The 20,815-nt window shown below is 34.5% G+C and overlaps 1 protein-coding gene and 1 long non-coding RNA gene across 8 annotated transcripts; one reads left to right on the top strand and one right to left on the bottom strand.

Moving 5' to 3' along the window:
- Positions 1–5,906: 5,906 nt before the first annotated feature.
- Positions 5,907–7,872, bottom strand: LOC145052935 (uncharacterized). 2 transcript variants are annotated; one of them, XR_013684293.1, is made up of 2 exons: positions 6,292–7,872; positions 5,907–6,203 (listed from the first exon to the last, which is right to left on the bottom strand). It is a non-coding gene; the product is annotated as an uncharacterized LOC145052935 (long non-coding RNA). The 2 variants fall into 2 exon arrangements; XR_013684292.1 differs by having other exon boundaries at positions 5,907–6,198.
- Positions 7,873–10,614: 2,742 nt separating this feature from the next.
- LOC145052934 (uncharacterized) lies at positions 10,615–19,128 on the top strand. Of its 6 annotated transcripts, none has more exons than XM_079000865.1 (14): positions 14,337–14,624; positions 15,268–15,504; positions 15,619–15,813; positions 15,888–16,127; positions 16,217–16,615; positions 16,687–16,944; positions 17,029–17,088; positions 17,188–17,495; positions 17,573–17,755; positions 17,832–17,951; positions 18,034–18,097; positions 18,250–18,345; positions 18,432–18,542; positions 18,957–19,128. In XM_079000865.1, the coding sequence occupies exons 2-13, from the start codon at positions 15,418–15,420 to the stop codon at positions 18,537–18,539; spliced, it is 2,118 nt and encodes a 705-aa protein (XP_078856991.1). In that variant the 5' UTR covers positions 14,337–14,624; positions 15,268–15,417; the 3' UTR covers positions 18,540–18,542; positions 18,957–19,128. The 6 variants fall into 6 exon arrangements, 4 of the variants coding, with proteins under 4 accessions (XP_078856991.1, XP_078856993.1, XP_078856992.1 ...); XM_079000867.1 differs by having other exon boundaries at positions 14,338–14,624; positions 15,679–15,813; positions 17,020–17,088; XM_079000866.1 differs by having other exon boundaries at positions 14,338–14,624; positions 15,658–15,813; positions 17,020–17,088.
- The last annotated feature ends 1,687 nt before the right edge of the window (positions 19,129–20,815 follow it).

Raw genomic sequence — 20,815 nt, 5'->3', positions numbered from 1 at the left:
TAATTATAGTCTAATCTTAATATTGTAAATGGATCCGGTAAAAGGGTTAAAAATCGGTTGAACCGATGGATAGGGATGAGTATAATTATTCAAAACCCTGTAGGTTACTGTTCGGGTTTGGATTAGTATTTAAAAATTGTTTAATGTGTTTGGATCAAAAACGATCTAGGTTATTTACAGGGGTGGATTTAGGGGTTCCTTGGGTCCTGCCACTACTTCGTTTCGGTTTATAATTGATTTATAAGAATAAGAAAATGTTTTTTTTTTGTTTTTTTGAGTTATTTTTTTTGTATCAAGCTATTATAGAGATATATATTTGTATTTTGGGAAGGGATAACATAAACATATTGTAACTCGTGGTTGCCTCGCCCCTTCATCTATTTTCTTTATGGGTGTTGCTAATAAGACACCCTATTGACAATTTTTTTTAAAGTCAACCAATAATTAACTGTTTATAATCAGCTTTTCCGAAAAAAAAAATACAATTTCAACCAATAAAAATATTAAAAAAATTAATTAGGGTGTCCATATTGCAATATGGGGTGTCTTTTTAGCCAACCCCTTTCTTTATAAGTTGTCAGGCGAGATGCCTGCTCCAATAAGAAAAGACAAATTGCGTTTGAATTAATTAGAAGTGGCTGCTAAATTCTTTTAGGCTGCAACTAATTCTCTTATTGGGTTGTTAAATATTATGTTGGCAACTTTCTGTCCAACTCCTCATGATGCAAAAACCGATATAAAAACTTGTATGAATCAGTTCATTTTTCGTGAGATTGAATATCAACGAGTCAGGAAGACGTCTGTAAAAATTTAGCTCAACTGGAAAACGTTTGCCTCTTTGTCTAATGGTTTAAAGAAAGTCGTGCAATATTGTCAAAATCCTAAAATTAATTGTGGTTCACAGATTTTGCTAGTGGACTTCAATCGTGGTTGTAAGGTATTCGATATGGCTTTAACGATGCTCCAAAATACAATCTTTCTCGAACAAATCTACACAAAATTAGCTTAAAGACATAAGAATATCATAACAATAAAACTAAGGGTAAATATTATAAAAGTCACTAAGTTTACATCAAAATTCTAATTTCATATTGTGTTTAATTTGTTTGAAATTAGAAATCCTGTTTTTCAATTTGTTACAATTCTGACCACTTGACTGGTCAACCTGGTTATCTGTAGACGTGACATGATAACATGTCATTTTTTTGACGTGACATGACATGTTGACGTGTGAAAATTGAACTTTTTTTTTTCACAAAAGACACAGTTTTTTTTTAATCAATTTTGACATTCATTTTTTATTTTTCTTTCAATTTTGACACTCCATATTTTGTTCCAAATAAAACATCATATTTTTTAAATTTTGTGAATGTTGGCCATTTTCAGGAACACGATGGTTCGAGAGCCAGATGGGATGTTGGCTTTAGCTAGTGATTATATATTCGTCTAACTTATCTTCATGCATACTAAAAGCAAATTAATAAACAAATTACACCATAGTGCCATATATATATATATATATATATATATATATATATATATATATATATATATATATATATATATATATATATATATTAAAGACAAAACTGTAAATTTGGTCCCTGTGGTATTCAAAAAACTTTGGATAGGGTCCCAAAGTTTTCAACTTACATAGAAGGTCCAAAATCAAGGTTTTTGTAGGTTTTTGGTCCAAAAAAACTTAAAAAGATGGTTTTACCCTTGTGATTTCTTTTTTATGTTTTTCCTACTTCGTCAAATACTATTTTAATTTAAAAAGAAAAAGATAAAAAATTAATTATCCCCCCAGCTCTCTCTCTCTCTCTCACACACACACACACACACACACACTCTCTCTCTCTCTCTCTCTCTCTCTCTCTCTCTCTCTCTCTCTCTCCAGATAAGAGGGGACTGGTCCTAAATACTTCTTTCCTACAGTGTTCATGCTTTGGTGAAGAAATCAATTCCACCACCATTATAGAATCCACAACCCAATTGATTACTCAAGAAATAAAACTTCCCTCCTTCAATATTGTATACATAATCTGAAGCAAATTAGGACAAGGGCAATTTGGTACAACCCATCAACGCATAGAGAAATCTACAGGTTCATATTGATTCATGTTTTCCCTTTTCTGAAATCTCTGGCATGAATTGTGTTTTTAAACCCAATCATGAATTACTTGATTGATTTGGAGCGAAGGAACCCTAATTTAGGGGTTTCAGATTTTCAGTTCGTCTACTTGTGTCACTGGTGTGAGTTGAGGAAAAAGAAAGGTAGAGTGAAGGTACAAGAGGGGTAAGGGTAGATCCATGGGCAAAGGAGATGAAGGAGCGATGAGAAACAATATCCACCTGGAAGTCACGATATTTTGGGGAGAATACTCAATCTGTTCTTTGACAATAACCTTTGGAGCCGTTTACCTGAATCGGAGCTTAACTGGATGTAATCGTCATCCTATCGCCACTTCCCGCTAAGGGCATCGACACTTAAGTTCTTCCTCAAGATATACAAGGCATCGACACATCGATTCTTCTTCAAACTCTTGGATTGAACCCACTTTGTTTCTTCTAGGTTTAATCTCTCATTCTTAGAAAAACTATAATCTAAACTCTATGGTATTTGTAATCTAATTTTGGTGATTGAACGATTTCGTGTTCCAAAATCAATTTTGAAGAACAAATGGTTTAGTGTTTATTTTCTGGGTTTTGTTGGTGTTCTATATTTCATATTCATATAAGTGTGTTTCTTTCCAGAAGGAAACCTACACATACACACATACATAAATCGATTGTAGATTGGATTTTGTGGGTTTTCTTTTGAGAGTGATATTTCAGTGTGTATTGATGTTCATCAGAAATCAGTGGAGTCACTAGTGAAATGAGAGAGAAAGAGTCAAAGAGAGAGAGGGGGAATAGAGAGAGTGAGAGAGAGAGAGAAAGAGAGAGTGAGTGAGTGTGTGTGTGTGTTCGGTGGGGTGGGGATGGAAAATTCTTTTTATTTTTTTAAATCAAAATAGCATTAAAATACTTATAGAAAAAGGAAAAAAGAAATCAAAAGGGCATAATCGTCTTTTTAAGTTTTTTTTTTGACCAAAAACCCAGAAAAACCTTGATTTTGGACCTTCCATGCAAGTTGAAAACTTTTTGGACTCTATCCAAAGTTTTTTTGAATACCACAGGGACCAAATTTACAGTTTTGTTTATAATAAAAGTGGTTGGGTTTATCTACAGTCACTTTTCTATCTTTTGGACATTGGCCACAATGTCTTAAGCTTTTTGCCAGTTTTGGTCCAATTTTTTGTGGTTTCCAGCTTTAGTCCCCCTGGCTTCTTTTTGATGGTCAGGGACTTTTAGCCCAATAGTTTTCTATGGTTTTACATAATTCCCTTTATTTATCTTATTTACCTCCTGTTCCTCGAAACAGTAACTTAGAAGTTACGTGGCGTTGTCTGTGGTTTTCCACCGTTTTGATGGGTACGTGTGAAAAGCATGGAGAGCCTTTTCATTTCAGGTTAAACCAAAACATCTCTCTCACCCGACATGGTCTTCTTCAGGCCGGTCCCCACATAGTCACACAACCATTTTGTTCCGTCGTTGTTCCCGTTTTTTCTCGCTAATCCGAATGTCATTGCGGTGTTGGATTGCAAATCGTTTGCTCATATGTTTGATATGGAAATCATGGAGAAGAAGAACATTCTCGTCGGTGGTTTCATGCCTAACACTAATTTCACCGGAGATCGGCGCGTTTGTGCTTATCTAGCTACAGCTGAGCCTCAACATGAACATGTATGTTTCGATTTTACATCATTTCGTGCCAATTTTGCAATCGGTTTATGATTTACATATGATTTTGTTCAATTTAGGGCTATTTGGAACACAATTATATGAGTTTATTCAAATCTGCATCAGTTTTATAGAATTAATACACAACAACTTTGCCCATTTGACCTGTAAATCATTTTCCCAAATCTGCAACAAGTCTACCAACTCACTGCCTTCACATTTGATGTCCCCTCAGAATAAAGAAATTAGGATCAGCTTGATAGAAAAAAACAATAATTATATATTGAGAGTAGTTATTTAAGAGTCGATGAACAACGATATTCGCTTTCATTAGAATACTACCTTATCTCTATTCCTACGACTCAAAATCTGCAGCATATATACCATTTTATTTTGTATAGTTTTTGATGTTTTTTCCTTTTGTAAAATTTCAGTAATACAATGCTCATAATGACGATGATGAAATATGGGAATATCACCAATTTGTATACATGGTATAGATGTATTTTGTGTCAACTTTGAGCTTCATGTAGTTTAATTTCAACAAAACGAATTATATTTGCAATAAAGCAATTTCTTGTGAAGTTTCATTGGGAATGTCGTCGAACATTGTAATTATAGTTTTATTCATATTAGGGCATTCTATTGTGACAAGTTCTATCCAAGTATACCAATCAACAATGCTTTGTATTTGGAAATAATTCTTCAATTAGTTAGATTTTTTAAAGTATAGTGCTTTTATAGGAAAAAAATGAAAATAGCATGCTACAACAAATGAGTATCAACGGAAAAATAACACCTTTCATCCAGCGCAACGGTCGGGGAAACCTTCGTAGTATATATTTATTTGCCAACTTTTAAAGATACATATATTTATTTAATCTATTTTATTAGTTAAAACATTTGACTTGAAATTGACGTATCTAATTATCCGTTAATGTAATTAGAATTTTATAAGTTAATAAGATTAAGGTTTTGCATAATAGGATTTAGGCTATGTTTAGCATGGATAAACTAGCTTATTTATTTATTTATTTATTTATTTTTTTTTTTTTTTGTAATTTGGAGTTTTGTAATACCACAAAAGCGTCTTCTCATAGCTCATAAACTAAGTGTTTGATAATCTACTTAAGATAGTTTATTGATAAACTAAAATATAAAAATACCACAAAAGTATCTTCTCATAGCTCATAAACTAAGTTTTTGATAATCTACTTAAGATAGTTTATTGATAAACTAAAATATAAATTAAAAGCTAATTTTTTAACTAGCGTTAAACAAATCTTTGTATTTATTTATAAATAACTTACTGATAAACAGGGCGTTCTAAACATATTTTGGGCCTAGGGCGAGAGGAAAAAATGGGCCCTTAAAATACATAAATGTAATCTACTTAAGATAGTTTATTGATAGACTAAAATATAAATTAAAACCTAATTTTTTTAACTAGCGTTAAACACATCTTTGTATTTATTTATAAATAACTTACTGATAAACAGGGCGTTCTAAACATATTTTGGGCCTAGGGCGAGAGAAAAAAATGGGCCCTTAAAATACATAAATGTCTTCAAGTTTTTTATAATAACTCAATAATTGAAAGAAAATTAATTGTGCTATCTTCTAAATAAAATAATTTCTATAATAATTTTGGGCTCTTTTAAAAGATGGGCCCTGTTCGCTCCTACCGCCAACCCTTTATGAAGGGTCTGCTCATAAATTAAGGTTAATATTTTAGAACATGTATTTTTTTATAGATAAAGACAAGGATTAAATGATTAATCATGTGTAGATTAATACATGCTAACCAAATGGTTTTTATACAAATATTAAGTTAATATAATCTAGATTGATATCGATCATTTAATTTAGTAAAATATGCAATGTTGTAATCGATTCCTTATCATTAGTTAAAGCGAACGATCCCTTGGTAATTAAATGTAGATGTAAAATTCTAAAAGTCAAATATAGTGTCTTGTATAGTTTTGCATTTTATGTTATTTTACTAAGTCATGTTTGTGCGAAGTGTAATGTTTAGACTTAGTATATTTTTTGTACACTCATGTTCCCTATAAATAGGGACTAAGGATAGAAGTAGAGGATAACTTTCGGAAACACAAATATCCTTTCTGCTTATTCTGTAATCAGTCTTCATCAATATACACTACTACAAAGCGGCAAATAGAATACTCTTAATAGAATACGGTTGTATAAGAATCCGTATCATATTAGAGATAGAGTACTGTTCACAAAAAACAATCCGTACAAAATCAAATAGAATACTGTTTTCATAACCAACAGTACTTTATTAACATATATAATAGTATGTAAGTATATTTTAAAACAAAAAACCACCATTGAAAAACAAGAAAATACTACATTCTTCCTCGCAACTTGTGATGTCAGATGTGTCCACTGCGCTAAAAATTGATTTTTGTTAGTTTTTTCAATGAAAATTGATAAAGAGACGACTGATGAAAAAACTAAACCATATTTTCACCAATATACCTATTCTGCCCTCTTGGTCTCTAAGACATCCCTAAAAAAACAAGCATATTTTCTGGTTGTTGTTTGATCCAAAAACCTAAACATCTTTAATTTTTTTTGTTTCCTCAATACAAAAAAAATAACAATCTTTATGAATACAAACCATTCAAAGTTAACACAAAAGTTAAAATCAAATTTAATACAAACCAGTCAATGTATTATGAAAATGAAATCATGCAATAAAGATGGACAATAGCCTTAACCACCCATTCCAAGATGGATCAATTGATGATGTAGCAACTTGTAATTGTGCCTTTAAATCCTCCAAGATCTTCCCCTACATTAGATGCATGAATTAATTAGTAAAAATGATGGAAAATTAAAAGGCCTAGAATGAAACTAAAGGACAAAATCATGACCAGCATACCCCTACACTACTTATTCCTTTTCAAGACCATTCAAGATGGTTAAAAGATGAAACAAAACATACCCCTGCACTCCTGCACTACTAAACTGCACCATATGCGTTTCCAAACTGGTACCAAGGACAAAATGGTCAAAATATGAAACAAGTTGTACAAAAAAGCAACAGGGCATGAGGGAAGAGCAAGGTATTGCACCAGATTCAACAGTCAACATTAAATACTCCATAAACACTAACAAATTCCATGTACAAAATACATATTCGAACTAATCACAAAGAGGTGATACAAAAAATTGTCTACATCATATAACCACTTAGAGAAAGATCACAAAACAGGTTCAAATCAGATTCAATGTCGCTTTCAAATTTATTTTGCAAGAAACAGATTCCATGTGTAGATAACAGATCCGAACATTATAAGTTATCTGATTTCGAATAGCATTTACAAGAAAAAAAGGTTGAAGTTATCTGATTTCGGAGTTCGTAGTCGCTACCCTGCTGCGTTGAAGTGGAAGTCGATGCTCAGGTGAAGTGGAAGTCGATGAGTATACGCGATGGAGAAGAAGGCACTTATAAAAGAAGGAGAAGGGCAAGGAAGGAAAAGATGATGCTTGGTCTCGGTCAGGAGGTTTTGAGATGAGGACTGAATCCTCAGATTTCTTTGGACCGAGTCTGTCGATAAATCAAATACAACAGCTTCTGATTGAGGACCGAGTCCTCCTTTCTGACTGGGTTAGCATCATACAAATTAAATTTTGAAAATTCTAAACTAAAAAATCATACCGTTGGATTCCTTAGAGGATAAAAGAAATTAGACAGACAGAGCATCAAAGAAAAGTCATAAACTATAAAACACTAACAGTTGGACGTTTCCGGTCACCACCAAGAGGTCGGCAGTCACTCGCTCAACGAAACCATCTTCCGTCGCTAGTCAGAACTCTCTTAAGGTATCTCCCTCTCGAATCGATGTATGTATATATGCTGTCTAACTCTCACCTCTTGACTCTCTTTTGCTTTACTTCTTCTCCGTCGGTTCCTTTTGTAGATGAAAGGTTATTATTATTTTTATATTTTATATAAGAAAAAACAATCGGTTCCTTTTGTAGATGAAAAGTTCTTAAATGCTAGCTGTCAAAAGTTCTTAATTGTGCAATGAAAAGTTGTTAAGGGTTATCTGTTTCACTCCTCTGTTTTATCTGTTTTACTCCTCTGTTTGCCGCCTGATTGTACCCTCCTTAGATATCATATGTAACCCTTTGTTATATTTTATTTTATTACTTTATATATTTAAATATTAATATATATGGAAACACAATCACGACATAACTATTTATATTTATTTGATCCCTTTTTTTTAAATGATATATCTAAAAATATAATTTTATTAATTAAATAATATAATTTTGATTTTATTCTTATTATTATATTACAAGTACAACTAATTATTAAATAATCTTTTAAAATATATATTAATACGATGAATATACAAGAAACTATCTAATTATTTGTATAGATTTTATTAAGCTTACTCTTTTTATTTATAAATAAATAATTAAAATATATAAAAAAGATCTTAAAAATTATAAAGTTTCAATTAACTGATTATATATATATATATATATATATATATATATATATATATATATATATATATATATATATATATATATATATATATATATATGAAAACAATTTTGACCATAATGATTTTTTATATTAAAATCATCAAATAATTTTAATATAAATAAAAAATAAGTAAAAAAATCAAAATCCTACTAACCAACACCACTCACCACCCACCACCAACCATCACCATCACCACCACCACCAACCATCACCACCACCACCCACCATCATCATCAACCCCTGCTACCGTCAACCGCAACCATCATCCACCACTTATCACCACCGACACCACCACTCGCCACCACCACCCACCACAACCATTACCCACCCACCTTCACCACCCATCACTACCACCCCCCATCATGATGACCACCAGCCGCCACTACCACCACCTACCACCCATCACCACCACCCGCCTCCACCACACATCACCACCACCCCCCCACCTACCCACCACCTGCCTCCACCATCTATCACCACCACCCACTACGACCACCACCACTTACCACCATCACTACCGACCACCGATCACCACCCACCTCCATCGCCCATCGCCACCACTAGACTCATCACCCACCAAAACTACCATACACCACCACCACCACCTACTACCCACCACTAACCTACACCACTCACCACCTATCACTACTAGCCGCCACCACCACCCCACCCATCACACACCAAAACAACCACCACCCACCACCATTACTAACACCCACCACCCACCATCCATCACTACCACACGCCTCCACCACTCATCACCATAACTCTCCTCCACCACCAACCATCACCACCACCACCCACAAAAACCACCACCCACCACCATCATCAACCCCTGCCACAGTCAACCGCAACCGTCATCCATCACTCATTACCACCGACACCACACACCTGCCACCACCACCACCACCACTACCACTACCCACCCACCTTCACCACCCATTACTACCACCCCCCATCATTATGACCACCAGCCGCCATTACCACCACCTACCACCCATCACCACCACCCGCCTCTACCACACATCACCACCACCCCCACCCACCACCTGCCTCCACCATATATCACCACCACCCACTACGACCACCACCACCTACCACTATCACTACCGACCACCGATCACCACCCACCTCCATCGCCCATCACCACCACTAGACTCATCACCCACCAAAGCTACCATACACCACCACCACCACCTACTACCCACCACTAACCTACACCACTCACCACCTATCACTACTACCCGCCACCACCACCCCACCCATCATACACCAAAACAACCACCACCCACCATCCATCACCACCACACGCCTCCACCACTCATCACTATAACTCTCCTCCACCACCACCCATCACGCATTGATATCACCACCCATCACCCATTGAAACCACTACCACCACCACATGCAACCACCACCCGCCAACCACCACTACCACCCACTATACCTCCACCCACCACCACTACCCACCATCATTACACGCCACCATCACCCCCACCACCATCTTAGCATCATCGCCTTCCACATTCCTTCCATAATGAACTTGGTATACTCATCACACTGTGATTGTGGTGGTGGTCGATTTCACCTGCAACAGAGAAGAAGAGAGGAATAGAGAAGAAGATTGGTTGTGGCGGGAAGCACGAGAGACCACAATTGTGGCTCCAGGTCAACACAATGAGAGGATCAAGGTTGTGTTCATATTCGTGGTTAGTAGCTAGCTAGACGACGACCAAGTTCGTTGCCGGTACTCCAGAAGGCCTAGTATAATATATTATAAGTAAAAAAAAAAATCATATATTAATATTAAGAAAAGATTATAATTTAAAATATAAATAAAAATAATAGTGAGATTATTTGACCCCTATTTTCAGGAAGCATTTTTGTATTTGTTTAATTTATTTTGTTTTTTACTTGTTAAACATAATAATAATAATAATAATAATAATAATAATAATATATGATATCATTGTTTTTTATTTAGTTATGTATTCCATTACATAATAACCTGTTAAAATGGACATGGTTTATAGGATGCAATTCGAATTAAATAAATGAGAATAAAGTCATGTATGTTTTCCATAAGATACAATTGATTATTTTAGTCAAATATGGAGAGTGAAAGTGAAATGTTATTTGTTTCTTCTTAAGTAGTCAATATCTTAATTCATCTTTACATAGACAAAAAAAATATTAAAAAAGTGGTTTAGCATTTTTGCCACTTGGAATAACATTTTGTATATTATGCATGCATCATATTGCTTGTTAATTTATTATTTAAATTCCAGATGGATCGCAATACTTGGATGTATGAAATACCACGTGCTAGCAAAAAATATTTGGCAAGTTTGCTTGATTTTCTTAAAGTAGCTGAGGATGATCGGAAGAATAAAGGAGAAAGTCACATCTGGTGTCCTTGTGAAAAGTGTCAAAATTGTCATAAGTTTAATGATTCTTCAATAATACAAGAACATCTAATATGTGAGGGGTTTATGAGTGGGTACACACGATGGTCACGACATGGTGAACTGTTAATTGATAATGATATAACTGCTCCAGAGTGTAGTCATGATGAGGCTGGTGGTCATTTGGATAGTGAGAGTTGTGATGGTTTAGATGACATGTTGCATGATCTGGAGGATAATGTTGCAGAAAAAGATCATCAAAAATTCCAACAGTTGTTTGAAGACTCTGAAAAACCATTGTATGTTGGATGTACAAAATTTACCAAACTTTCAGCCGTGCTAAAGTTGCTTAACTTAAAAGCAAACAATGGTTGGAGTGATAAGAGTTTCACAAGCCTATTAGAGATATTGCATGAAATGCTTCCCGAACAAAATGAGTTACCTATTTCATTATATCAAGCGAAGAAACTGGTGTGCCTAATGGGCTTGGAAATTGAAAGAATACATGCATGTCCAAACGATTGTATCCTTTATAGAAACGAGTACGCTGACCTACATGAATGTGTTACATGTGGAACATCACGGTATAAGCGAGAAAGCGAAATAGAAAAAAATAGTGATGTGACAAAGAATGGCCGCCCTGCAAAACTATTATGGTATTTTCCTATCATACCAAGACTTAAACGATTATTTACAAATGCCAAAGAAGCCAAACTATTGCGTTGGCATGCTGAAGATCGTACGATAGACGAAAATATGAGACATGTTGCTGATTCACCACAATGGAGGAATATTGATTCTAATTTTGAAGAATTTGGTAAGGAGATTAGAAATATAAGGTTTGGACTTAGTTCGGACGGAATTAATCCGTTCGGAAGCATGAGTAGTCGCCATAGCACATGGCCGGTTCTTCTATGCATCTACAATCTTCCACCTTGGTTATGCATGAAACGAAAATATATCATGATGACTTTGCTAATTCAAGGTCCAAAGCAACCTGGGAACGATATTGATGTGTATTTGGCTCCATTAATTGATGATATGAAGGAATTGTGGAACTCGGGCGTAGAAGTATATGATGCCTACATGAAGGAAAATTTCCAACTTCGAGCGATGATTTATTGCACCATAAGTGATTTTCCTGCATATGGAAACTTGTCAGGATATACTACAAAAGGAGGAAAGGCATGTCCTATTTGTGAAGATGACACATGCTCGTTATGGTTAACAAATTGTAAGAAGAATGTATTCATGGGTCATAGAAGGTCCCTTCCAGTAAAACATGTGTATCGTACACAAAAACATTTGTTCGATGGTAAAATTGAAGACAGAGTGACAAGACCACCAATGAAGGGAGAAGATGTATTATCACGAGTTAATGATTTGAACACTGTGTTTGGAAAGTGTTGTAAAAAACCCCCAAAAAATATTTGGAAGAAGAGGTCTATTTTTTGGGAGTTGCCATATTGGAAGCACCTGGAAGTCCGACATTGTCTTGATCCGATGCATATTAGGAAAAATGTTTTTGAAAGTTTGATAGGCTTGTTATTGAATATTCCTTGGAAAACGAAGGATGGTATCAATGTTCGAGAAGACTTGGTCGAAATGGGAATTCGGCCGGAACTTGCACCTGTTAAGAATGATGGAAAGCGTACGTATCTACCACCAACTTGTTATACCATGTCTAAGGCCGAGAAGACCAAATTTTGTAAATGTTTGCATGGGGTGAAAGTCCCATCCGGCTATTCTGCTAACATTAAAAAGTTGGTGTCGATGAAAGACTTGAAATTGATTGGTATGAAGTCTCATGATTGTCATGTTCTGTTGACACATATGATTCCCATTGCAATTCGTGGAATAATGCCAGACGGTGTCCGACATGCAATCACAAAGCTCTGTTTATTTTTTAACATGATTCATTCGAAAGTGATTAACCCTGAGGTGTTAGATTCATGGCAACGTGATATTATCATCACTCTCTGCCAACTCGAGATATATTTTCCACCTTCCTTTTTTGATATCATGGTTCCTCTAATATCCCATCTTGTAAGAGAAATTAAGGCTTGTGGTCCGATATTCTTACGACACATGTATCCATTCGAGAGATATATGGGTTTCTTAAAAGGGTATGTAAGGAACCGACATCGACCAGAAGGAAGTATTGTTGAAGGATATGCTACAGAAGAGGTAATTGAGTTTTGTACAAGCTATTTAAAAGGTGTGAAAAGTATAGGGGTTCCACATTCTTGACATGAGGGAAGACTTGAAGGTGTTGGGACAATTGGATTGAAGATGGTAGTTCCAGACAGAAACAGTTTCCACATTGCACATTTTACAGTCTTACAACACATGACAGTGGTTGCTCCATACATAAATGAGCACAAGTTACTGTTAAAAGCAAATAATAAAAATAAGAATGATAGATGGTTGACCACTGAGCATAATAAAACTTTTTCACAATGGTTGAAAGACAAGGTGAAACAAAGTTATGGCGGAGAAAACATGGATCCGTTAGTAGTGGAGTTGGGGAACGGCCCACAACATGTTGTTGCAACATACCAAGGCTACGACATTAATGGGTATACATTTTATACTAAGAAGCAAGATGATAAAACTACGCATCAAAATAGCGGGGTTACGCTAATAGCATCATCGACAGAATTTTATAGCACAAATCATGAAACAAGGTCGAGGATCGCTAAAAATTCTTATTATGGTGTCATCCAAGAAATTTGGGAATTGAATTATAATTCCTTTGCTATAGCAATGTTGAAGTGTAAATGGGTCGACAATCGACAAGGTGTTAAAATTGACAACGACGGTTTCACACTTGTTGATCTTTCCACAGACGGTTATGCATCTGAACCATTCATCCTAGCAAAACAAGCTACCCAAGTATTCTTCGTGGAGGACCCAAAAGATTCGACATGGCAGATTGTCTTGCATGGTAAACGACGTATAGTTGGCATTGAAAATGTAGTGGACGAGGAAGAATACAATCAGTTTGACGAACTACCCCCATTTTCTATCGGTATCCCATCTACAAATGTCGATATTGATGATACTGCTTATTTAAGATCAGATCACAATGAAGGATTATGGATTGCAAAAAAACGCAAACGGAAAGCAAGTAAGGTAATAAACTATTTATCTGTCGTGAAACTAAAAAAAGTGATTATAAATTTTTAGTACTTTATAATAACAATTATTACAATTTGTATTTTTGTAGTAACACGTCAGGAGAAAAGACATTAAAATGGAAAATAATGGAAGATGCTTGAACATGATTCAAATTATTTTTAGAATTTTGGTAAGTTATAAATAATTCTAGTATTTTTGGTTAAAATATTATATTATTTTCATTACACTAGTAAACTACGTTAAAAAAGCGCTATAAATATTTATGTGTATGCATGTAGATATGTATGTATACCTTTATAATATTAATATTTATAGATATAGTATAAGGATTACTTGGCTATTAAAAAAAGAAAAAAAAAAAGGAAAACGTACACTTACGATATTTATTACTTTTATAATCATTAATTAACACCTTTATTTATTATGAGTATACCGATGGTTATATGCCAAAGGTACTCATAATTTTTCTTAAATCCTAATATTCTTTTCAATATCACATAAAAATGGGTGTGAGTTCCAGTTGCTCCACGATCAAAATTTTGAGGAAAACACTGCTAATTTTCGAGAAACCAGTACCCCATGATCCATTAGATCATGGTAGGAGCAATTTTAGGCGCGCATTTTTCCCCGCTAAATTCAATTTTAGGGTTTAACACTTGAGAATGCAGTTGACGGATCAAAGAAAATTCTCTGAGAGCATCGAAGAGCATACCACAGTGACGAAAGCAAAGAGCAGTTCAATCGATTTGTGAGAACAGGTAATTCTTCTAATCATCATTTTCCCCCATTTCGTGAACGAAACCCAAGATACAGGCACAAATTAGTGTCATACTATCAAACTTTTTCAAGTTCTTTTCTTTCCTGGTTTCTGTGCATATAACAAATTGTAACTTCGCACTTTCAAGTTAGCGATGTAGTATTTTGTTACAGAAAATATAAATGAGAATTGGTATTCCGGTTCGACCCAAATGACTTCAAAGATGGATTACCGTGTATTGTTTGTATATTAGAGCTCGATGAAGGAGAAAAAACTCAGAATTCTACTGTAGCCATGGATTTCATGTTGAATGATGCATTGATATGTGGTTTCATTCACATTCAACTTGCCCTATGTGCAGAAACCCTGTTTCCGATCAGATTGAAATTTCAGTCTGAGTATTTGTTTGAAATTCGTCAAACACAAGAAGAATCAACAGAAAATGAGGATTCACAAACTTTCCTAACAAATATCTTGTTCTGGGGATATTTAACTGAAGTTAGCATGCTGACTTCTCAATTTGAAGAAGCCAACAATCATCATCATACACCTATTTCAACTTCTGTCTTTTTCTTCACCATAATACACATTAACAATAACTTCCTTAATATGCATATCTGAAATTATGTTACTTGGTTTTGTAGGCATACAATGGATCAACCACAAAGGAAAAAAAGAAGTGTGACACTGATAAGGGGAAACCCGAGAAACAAAGTGGATTTGGAAATTGAATTTGATGAGCTAGGCAAAATATCGGAGCTACCCAATCTCAGTTTAGCAATTATTGTGGAGTCATGGTAAGGACGAGGATTTCTATCCTCATATTGCGTTGGGATGAAGTTCCTAAGGCTGAAGTTGATGAACTGTGGTTAAACATTAAGGTATTTGTGTGATCTTGTTAATTGTACTTTCATTTAATTGATACATTCATATATATATATATATATATATATATATATATATATATATATATATATATATTGTAAAAAAAACAGAAACATTGGAATATGGAAGATGATAGCCACAAAAAACAGGTACTAAAAATTTGCAATCAGGCATGGAAGGCTTACAAGAGCAGGCTTGTTACCGAATACCTAAAGAAGGGTAGAAATCCAGTACCTGAATATCCATACCTGGATGAGCCTACATGGAACGCTTTTGTTCAACTCAAAACATCACCGAGCTTCCAGGTTTAGCTCACTTTACCCCTCTTTATATGATAATAGGATATTGCAATGTTTCTAATTCTGCTACTTCTTTCCAGGAAATAAGCAGCAAAGCTACAGAGACTGCAAGGTTGAATAAGTATCCACCACGGATAGGCCCACGTGGTTATCGTGGTATGAAACCTCAATGGGAAAAGGAGATGGAGTCTGGTAATTCAACAGAGTTCCATAATATAAGAAGTGAACGTGCAAGGAATTTTATCCTTGCTAGGTTAAAACGTGATCCCATAGGGATGTACTCGTTACCTACTAATCTCTACCCCTTGGCATCTGACTTGGTAAGTTAAGTATTCATTTTGTAATGTTATCATTTATTTTAAAACTATTTAGAATTTAACTACCCTTGCAATTTTATTTGGACTAACAGATTGAAAAAGATACCCAATTATCTCATGGAGATTGGTTTCCTGGACCTGGAGAAGATGTGCTTACAGAGGTGTTAGGACCCGAGCATCCAGGTCGTACGAGGGCTATTGGGCACAATGTTGGCTTGAGACAATCCATGCCTAGGGTTGATAAGAAAAAAAGGAAGAGCCATGATAAAAATACCTTTGAAGATATGAAGGAGAAGATGAGGATCGAGGTAGAGGCTATGATGGAGGCCAAAATGGAAGCCAAGATAGAAGAGATGAATGCTCAGATTGAAGAGATGAAAACATATATGCATCGGTTTCTCTCAAAAAATGAAGGCAGACACATTACCAGTCCGGTGTTGAAGAAAAATAGTGTCGTCTCTACTGTATCAGATGAGTTGGATGGGATAAAGGTAATCATCTGTTTTTTTCTTATATACAAGATATTTGATCATATATTAACATGTACATTATATGTTTGCAGACTCCTACTGCTTGCGAGTTAATGATACCATACGGCGCGATGAACCAGAAATGTGCAAAAGGGATGGTCTTTCCATATGGGAATGGACAAATACATTCAGTTCCTTTAAATGCAAATCATTTGAAGGTATCCATAGACAAGATCTATGATCAATATGATTGTATCCCTCTTCCTGTCTCGACCGAAGAAGCGAGTAAGCTGTATGAGGCGCTTCATGGTATAGTTCAGTGGCCAAGGAATGCAATTAAGATCATTCAGGTACATAGAATTATCGTTAACATTGTTTAGTATTAGAGTAATAAATAGTTGTGCAAACATCTAACTTGTTAACAGCCCTCACAGGTCAAGCTAAATGTTGAACAAGATAAAAGATGTTCCTCTCTACCGGTAGCTACCGACCCGGTAATTTCTCAAACCTTATTAGTTATTATATGCATATATGTTAAATTGTACCAATGTGTGATAATCAAACAATTTTTTAATGTGCATACAAAAACAAAGCAACCTCGCATAACCACGAGTGTGCCAGCAATCTCAAAGGGTGTTATGAAGAAGACCAAGCCAGCAAAAGAAAGTTTGATACCACATACTTCTAATAAGCAAGTCGAGCTAGAAAAAATGCCCTTGGTCATGAGAAGAATGTATAAACGTTTGATGAATCGTGAAGCTCCTGGTGATGCGATTTATGTTGAAGCCGAACCAGGGATCCTTGGAGCTCAGAAAATTGAAACATACATTTACCCCGAGGAGATTTTACGCCTGTTGAATAAACAATGGCTTGATATTAGTGTCATAACTTGGTTTCAAATGTAAGTACAAACAACAATGTTCAAATTATTTTTGTTTATAGTATTTACATTTATAATGTATATTTTTTGGTTTGTAGCATGTTACATTCAATGCTTGAAACACATGGTGGGAATAAAGTGAACAAATGTGCTTTCATTTCCCCGAGTGAGATTCAGGCAACAATATGCGAGTCAAATGGTGAGGGTGTTGTAAGTTACATTGTCGATGCAATGCGCGTCCATGAAGACAAAGAGTTTTTTGTCGCACCCTATTGGCAAGGGTATTTAATCTTACTGCTTTCATTTTTATTGGCTTTATTTCTTTATTGTGTATACTAAATGTATTAACATTACTAGATTACATTGGACGCTGCTAGTAATCTGCCCTAACAAAGGCACAAGGTATATCTTGGATTCCCTAAAAAATTCGAATGAAAAGGCCGTGGAGAACTACATAGTCGTGAAATATGTTGAAGAGTAAGAAATCTTTTTGTATTTCCGACTGTTATTTCTTTCTATGGCTTTTTATTTATTTATTTTTTTCTAATCTTCATTTTAGGGCTGTTGCAAGTCTTAAGGAAGATATCGAGACAACACATCCAATGAATTGGACACTTGTTGAGGTAAAAAGTACTTCATGGGTACCCTGAACCTGCTTCTTCTTAATTTTTTTTATTAAAAACTGTTACCTGGAACACGGAACCTGTTCCATCATTGGATCAAAACCCTAGGTTCAAAGTAAAGTTCTTTAATCCTTTATTGTTCAAATTTGTAGTGCAACCAACAACCATCAGGTTGGGAGTGCGGTTTTTATGTCATGAGATGGATGTTTGAGTTCGTGTTGACTCGACAATATGAATTCCCAAACAAAGTATGTATCTTAAATCTTTGTGCAATTTGTCTAATATGTTAAAAATTATTTATTAAGTTATAATTTATTTTTTAACTTATATATAGAGCAACTGGAACGATAAAAATCCGTTTCCGGATTGGGTGTTAAATGAAATCATCGTTATGTGGAGTTCAAGGTTCGAGAGTAAGTATTTGAGTCAAGTTCCCCTTTGAAAGGTTAGTTATTCTTACCTAATTTTTTTATTAAATCATTTTACTTTAATGTACTTGATTATTATAACATTGCACTTACATTTAATTTTATACAACATTATACCTAAAAAAACTCATGAAGACATTGTACTTTTAAAAATGAACCTATTGTAGCATCGTACTTTCAAATCTTTATCTTATTAGGACATTAAACTACGAAAAATATATATTGTAAAAAAAACTTTGAATTTGGAGGATCTTGCTATTATGTCATATATAACAATAGGAAGAAATGATAGTAGGATGTCTTAATAAACAAATAAATGAAACTATGTTGCTATTTCCTGCAATTATCTCTTTTTTTTCTCATGAAAGTTATATGTTCTCTTTTTTCCATTAGTTGCAACTTTTAGTTTCTTTTCTTCTCTTATGTGGCAGGTATGTGGCTGAAATTATGGAGTTTCACATCTACCAGATGCATCTTGTCTTTTTATATATTTAACTTTTGTTGATTAGGATGGACAAATTTGGATTATTGCAAATTATGTTTGAATTGGATATTGTTAATTTTAGAAATTAATGACTAATCATGCTTTTATTTTGACTTTTATATACATCCTGATTGTTCATGATATGTTTGTGTATAAATTATTTATAGACATGTTTTTTTATAGAAAACTGTAATTATTATGTTTAATTTATGAAATATATTTATTTAGAATGTCCTTAGGCAATAAGAAACTGTGGTTTAAAATATTTTAAAAAGAGTACGGTTACATTGAAAAAGTAGTATTCTATGTGTTTCGTTAAAGAATAAGGCTATTTTTAAAAAACCCTAAAACCGTATTTTATAATGATTATAGAGTATTGGTTTTGCAACCGTATCATATTATCTAAAAAACCGTACTTTATGATGATTGTAGAGTACGGTTTTGCAACCGTACTGTATTATCTAGAAAACCGTACTATATGATGATTATAGAGTATGGTTTTACAACCGTATTGTATTACATGTTCGAATAGGAAACCCCCCTTATAGAGTACGGCTGCAAAACCGTATTCTATGCTTCGTTTTAACAGTATTCTATGTGTTATTTTGTAGTAGTGATAAGATCTGATTAATATTTACTCTTCGTGTTCTTAATCTTCAATTACTAAAATCTAACTTTGCTTTCTAAAATCTCGATAACAATTCTCATCAATTGGTATCAGAGCAGGATTCAAACTGCTTAGATCTGATTTTCGTGTTAGAATCATTTGCTTTTTGAGTTGCAACTTTACTCAAAATTTTCCGCGCATTTTGGTTTTGAAAATCACATTTGATCTTCAGATTTGAATTGATTATGTCTTTGAATTGTTAAGTCGAGTAATCGATTAGTGATTTGTGATCAATTCATTTGATCAAATTCTCAATTTCATCAAATTTTTCAAGCTTTCTGAAAATTTCTGTGTTCATCAATGGCGAATTTCAATATGAATACAATGACTTCCTTCTCTCACTTGCTTGGTTCTTCAACCAAAATTCTGATGTTAATTCCAGAATACTATGATCAGTGGGTTGATAGAATGGAAGATTACTTAAATGGAATTGATGAAGAACTTTGGAATTGTATTGATGGAACAGTGAAAGCTCCTGCAAATGTTCAACCAATTGGATCATCTACTGCATCTGCTGAAGTTGCTGATCAACAGAAACGACTGAAGAATAATGAAAAGAGATGCATGAGGGAACTAAGAGGTGCTCTACCTCCTGTGGTTTACAATTACATCCGTAGTTGTAAAACAGCCAAGGAGATCTGGAACACTCTTAAAAGAGAAGTATCAAGGTAGCGAAAAGACGAAGATCAACTCTGTGAAGCAATGTCTAATTGAACTGAAGGAATTCAGACAAAAGGATGCAGAAACTCTTGAAAATTACTATGATTGTCTGAATGAGCTTATGTATCGCTGCAATAGGTATGGAATCACTAGGTCTCTCATGGAGTTCAATTTAACTTTCATTATGGGTCTTCGCAAGGAATGGCGAAGTGTGAGCATGATGATTAAGAATCAACAGAGTTTTGATACAACTAAATTGAATGATCTCTACAATCAATTAAAAACACATGAATGTGAAGTTTCAGAAATGTATGAAGAATCAAAACAAAGTATTGGAGGTCCTTTGGCTCTTGTTTCAAAGGTATTAGAAACTGATGTTAATGAAAAAGATGGTTCAGATGAAGAAGGATTTTTGATGAACTCTGATGATGAAGCTGTGGCATTCTATTCAAACAACAGAGTTAAGAAGTTTTTCAAAA

Source organism: Lactuca serriola, chromosome 5, assembly GCF_051521515.1.
Source record: "Lactuca serriola cultivar US96UC23 chromosome 5, Lser_US96UC23_V15, whole genome shotgun sequence".
NCBI classification, from domain to species: domain Eukaryota; kingdom Viridiplantae; phylum Streptophyta; class Magnoliopsida; order Asterales; family Asteraceae; genus Lactuca; species Lactuca serriola.
This window is presented reverse-complemented; position numbering and strand designations above follow the sequence as displayed.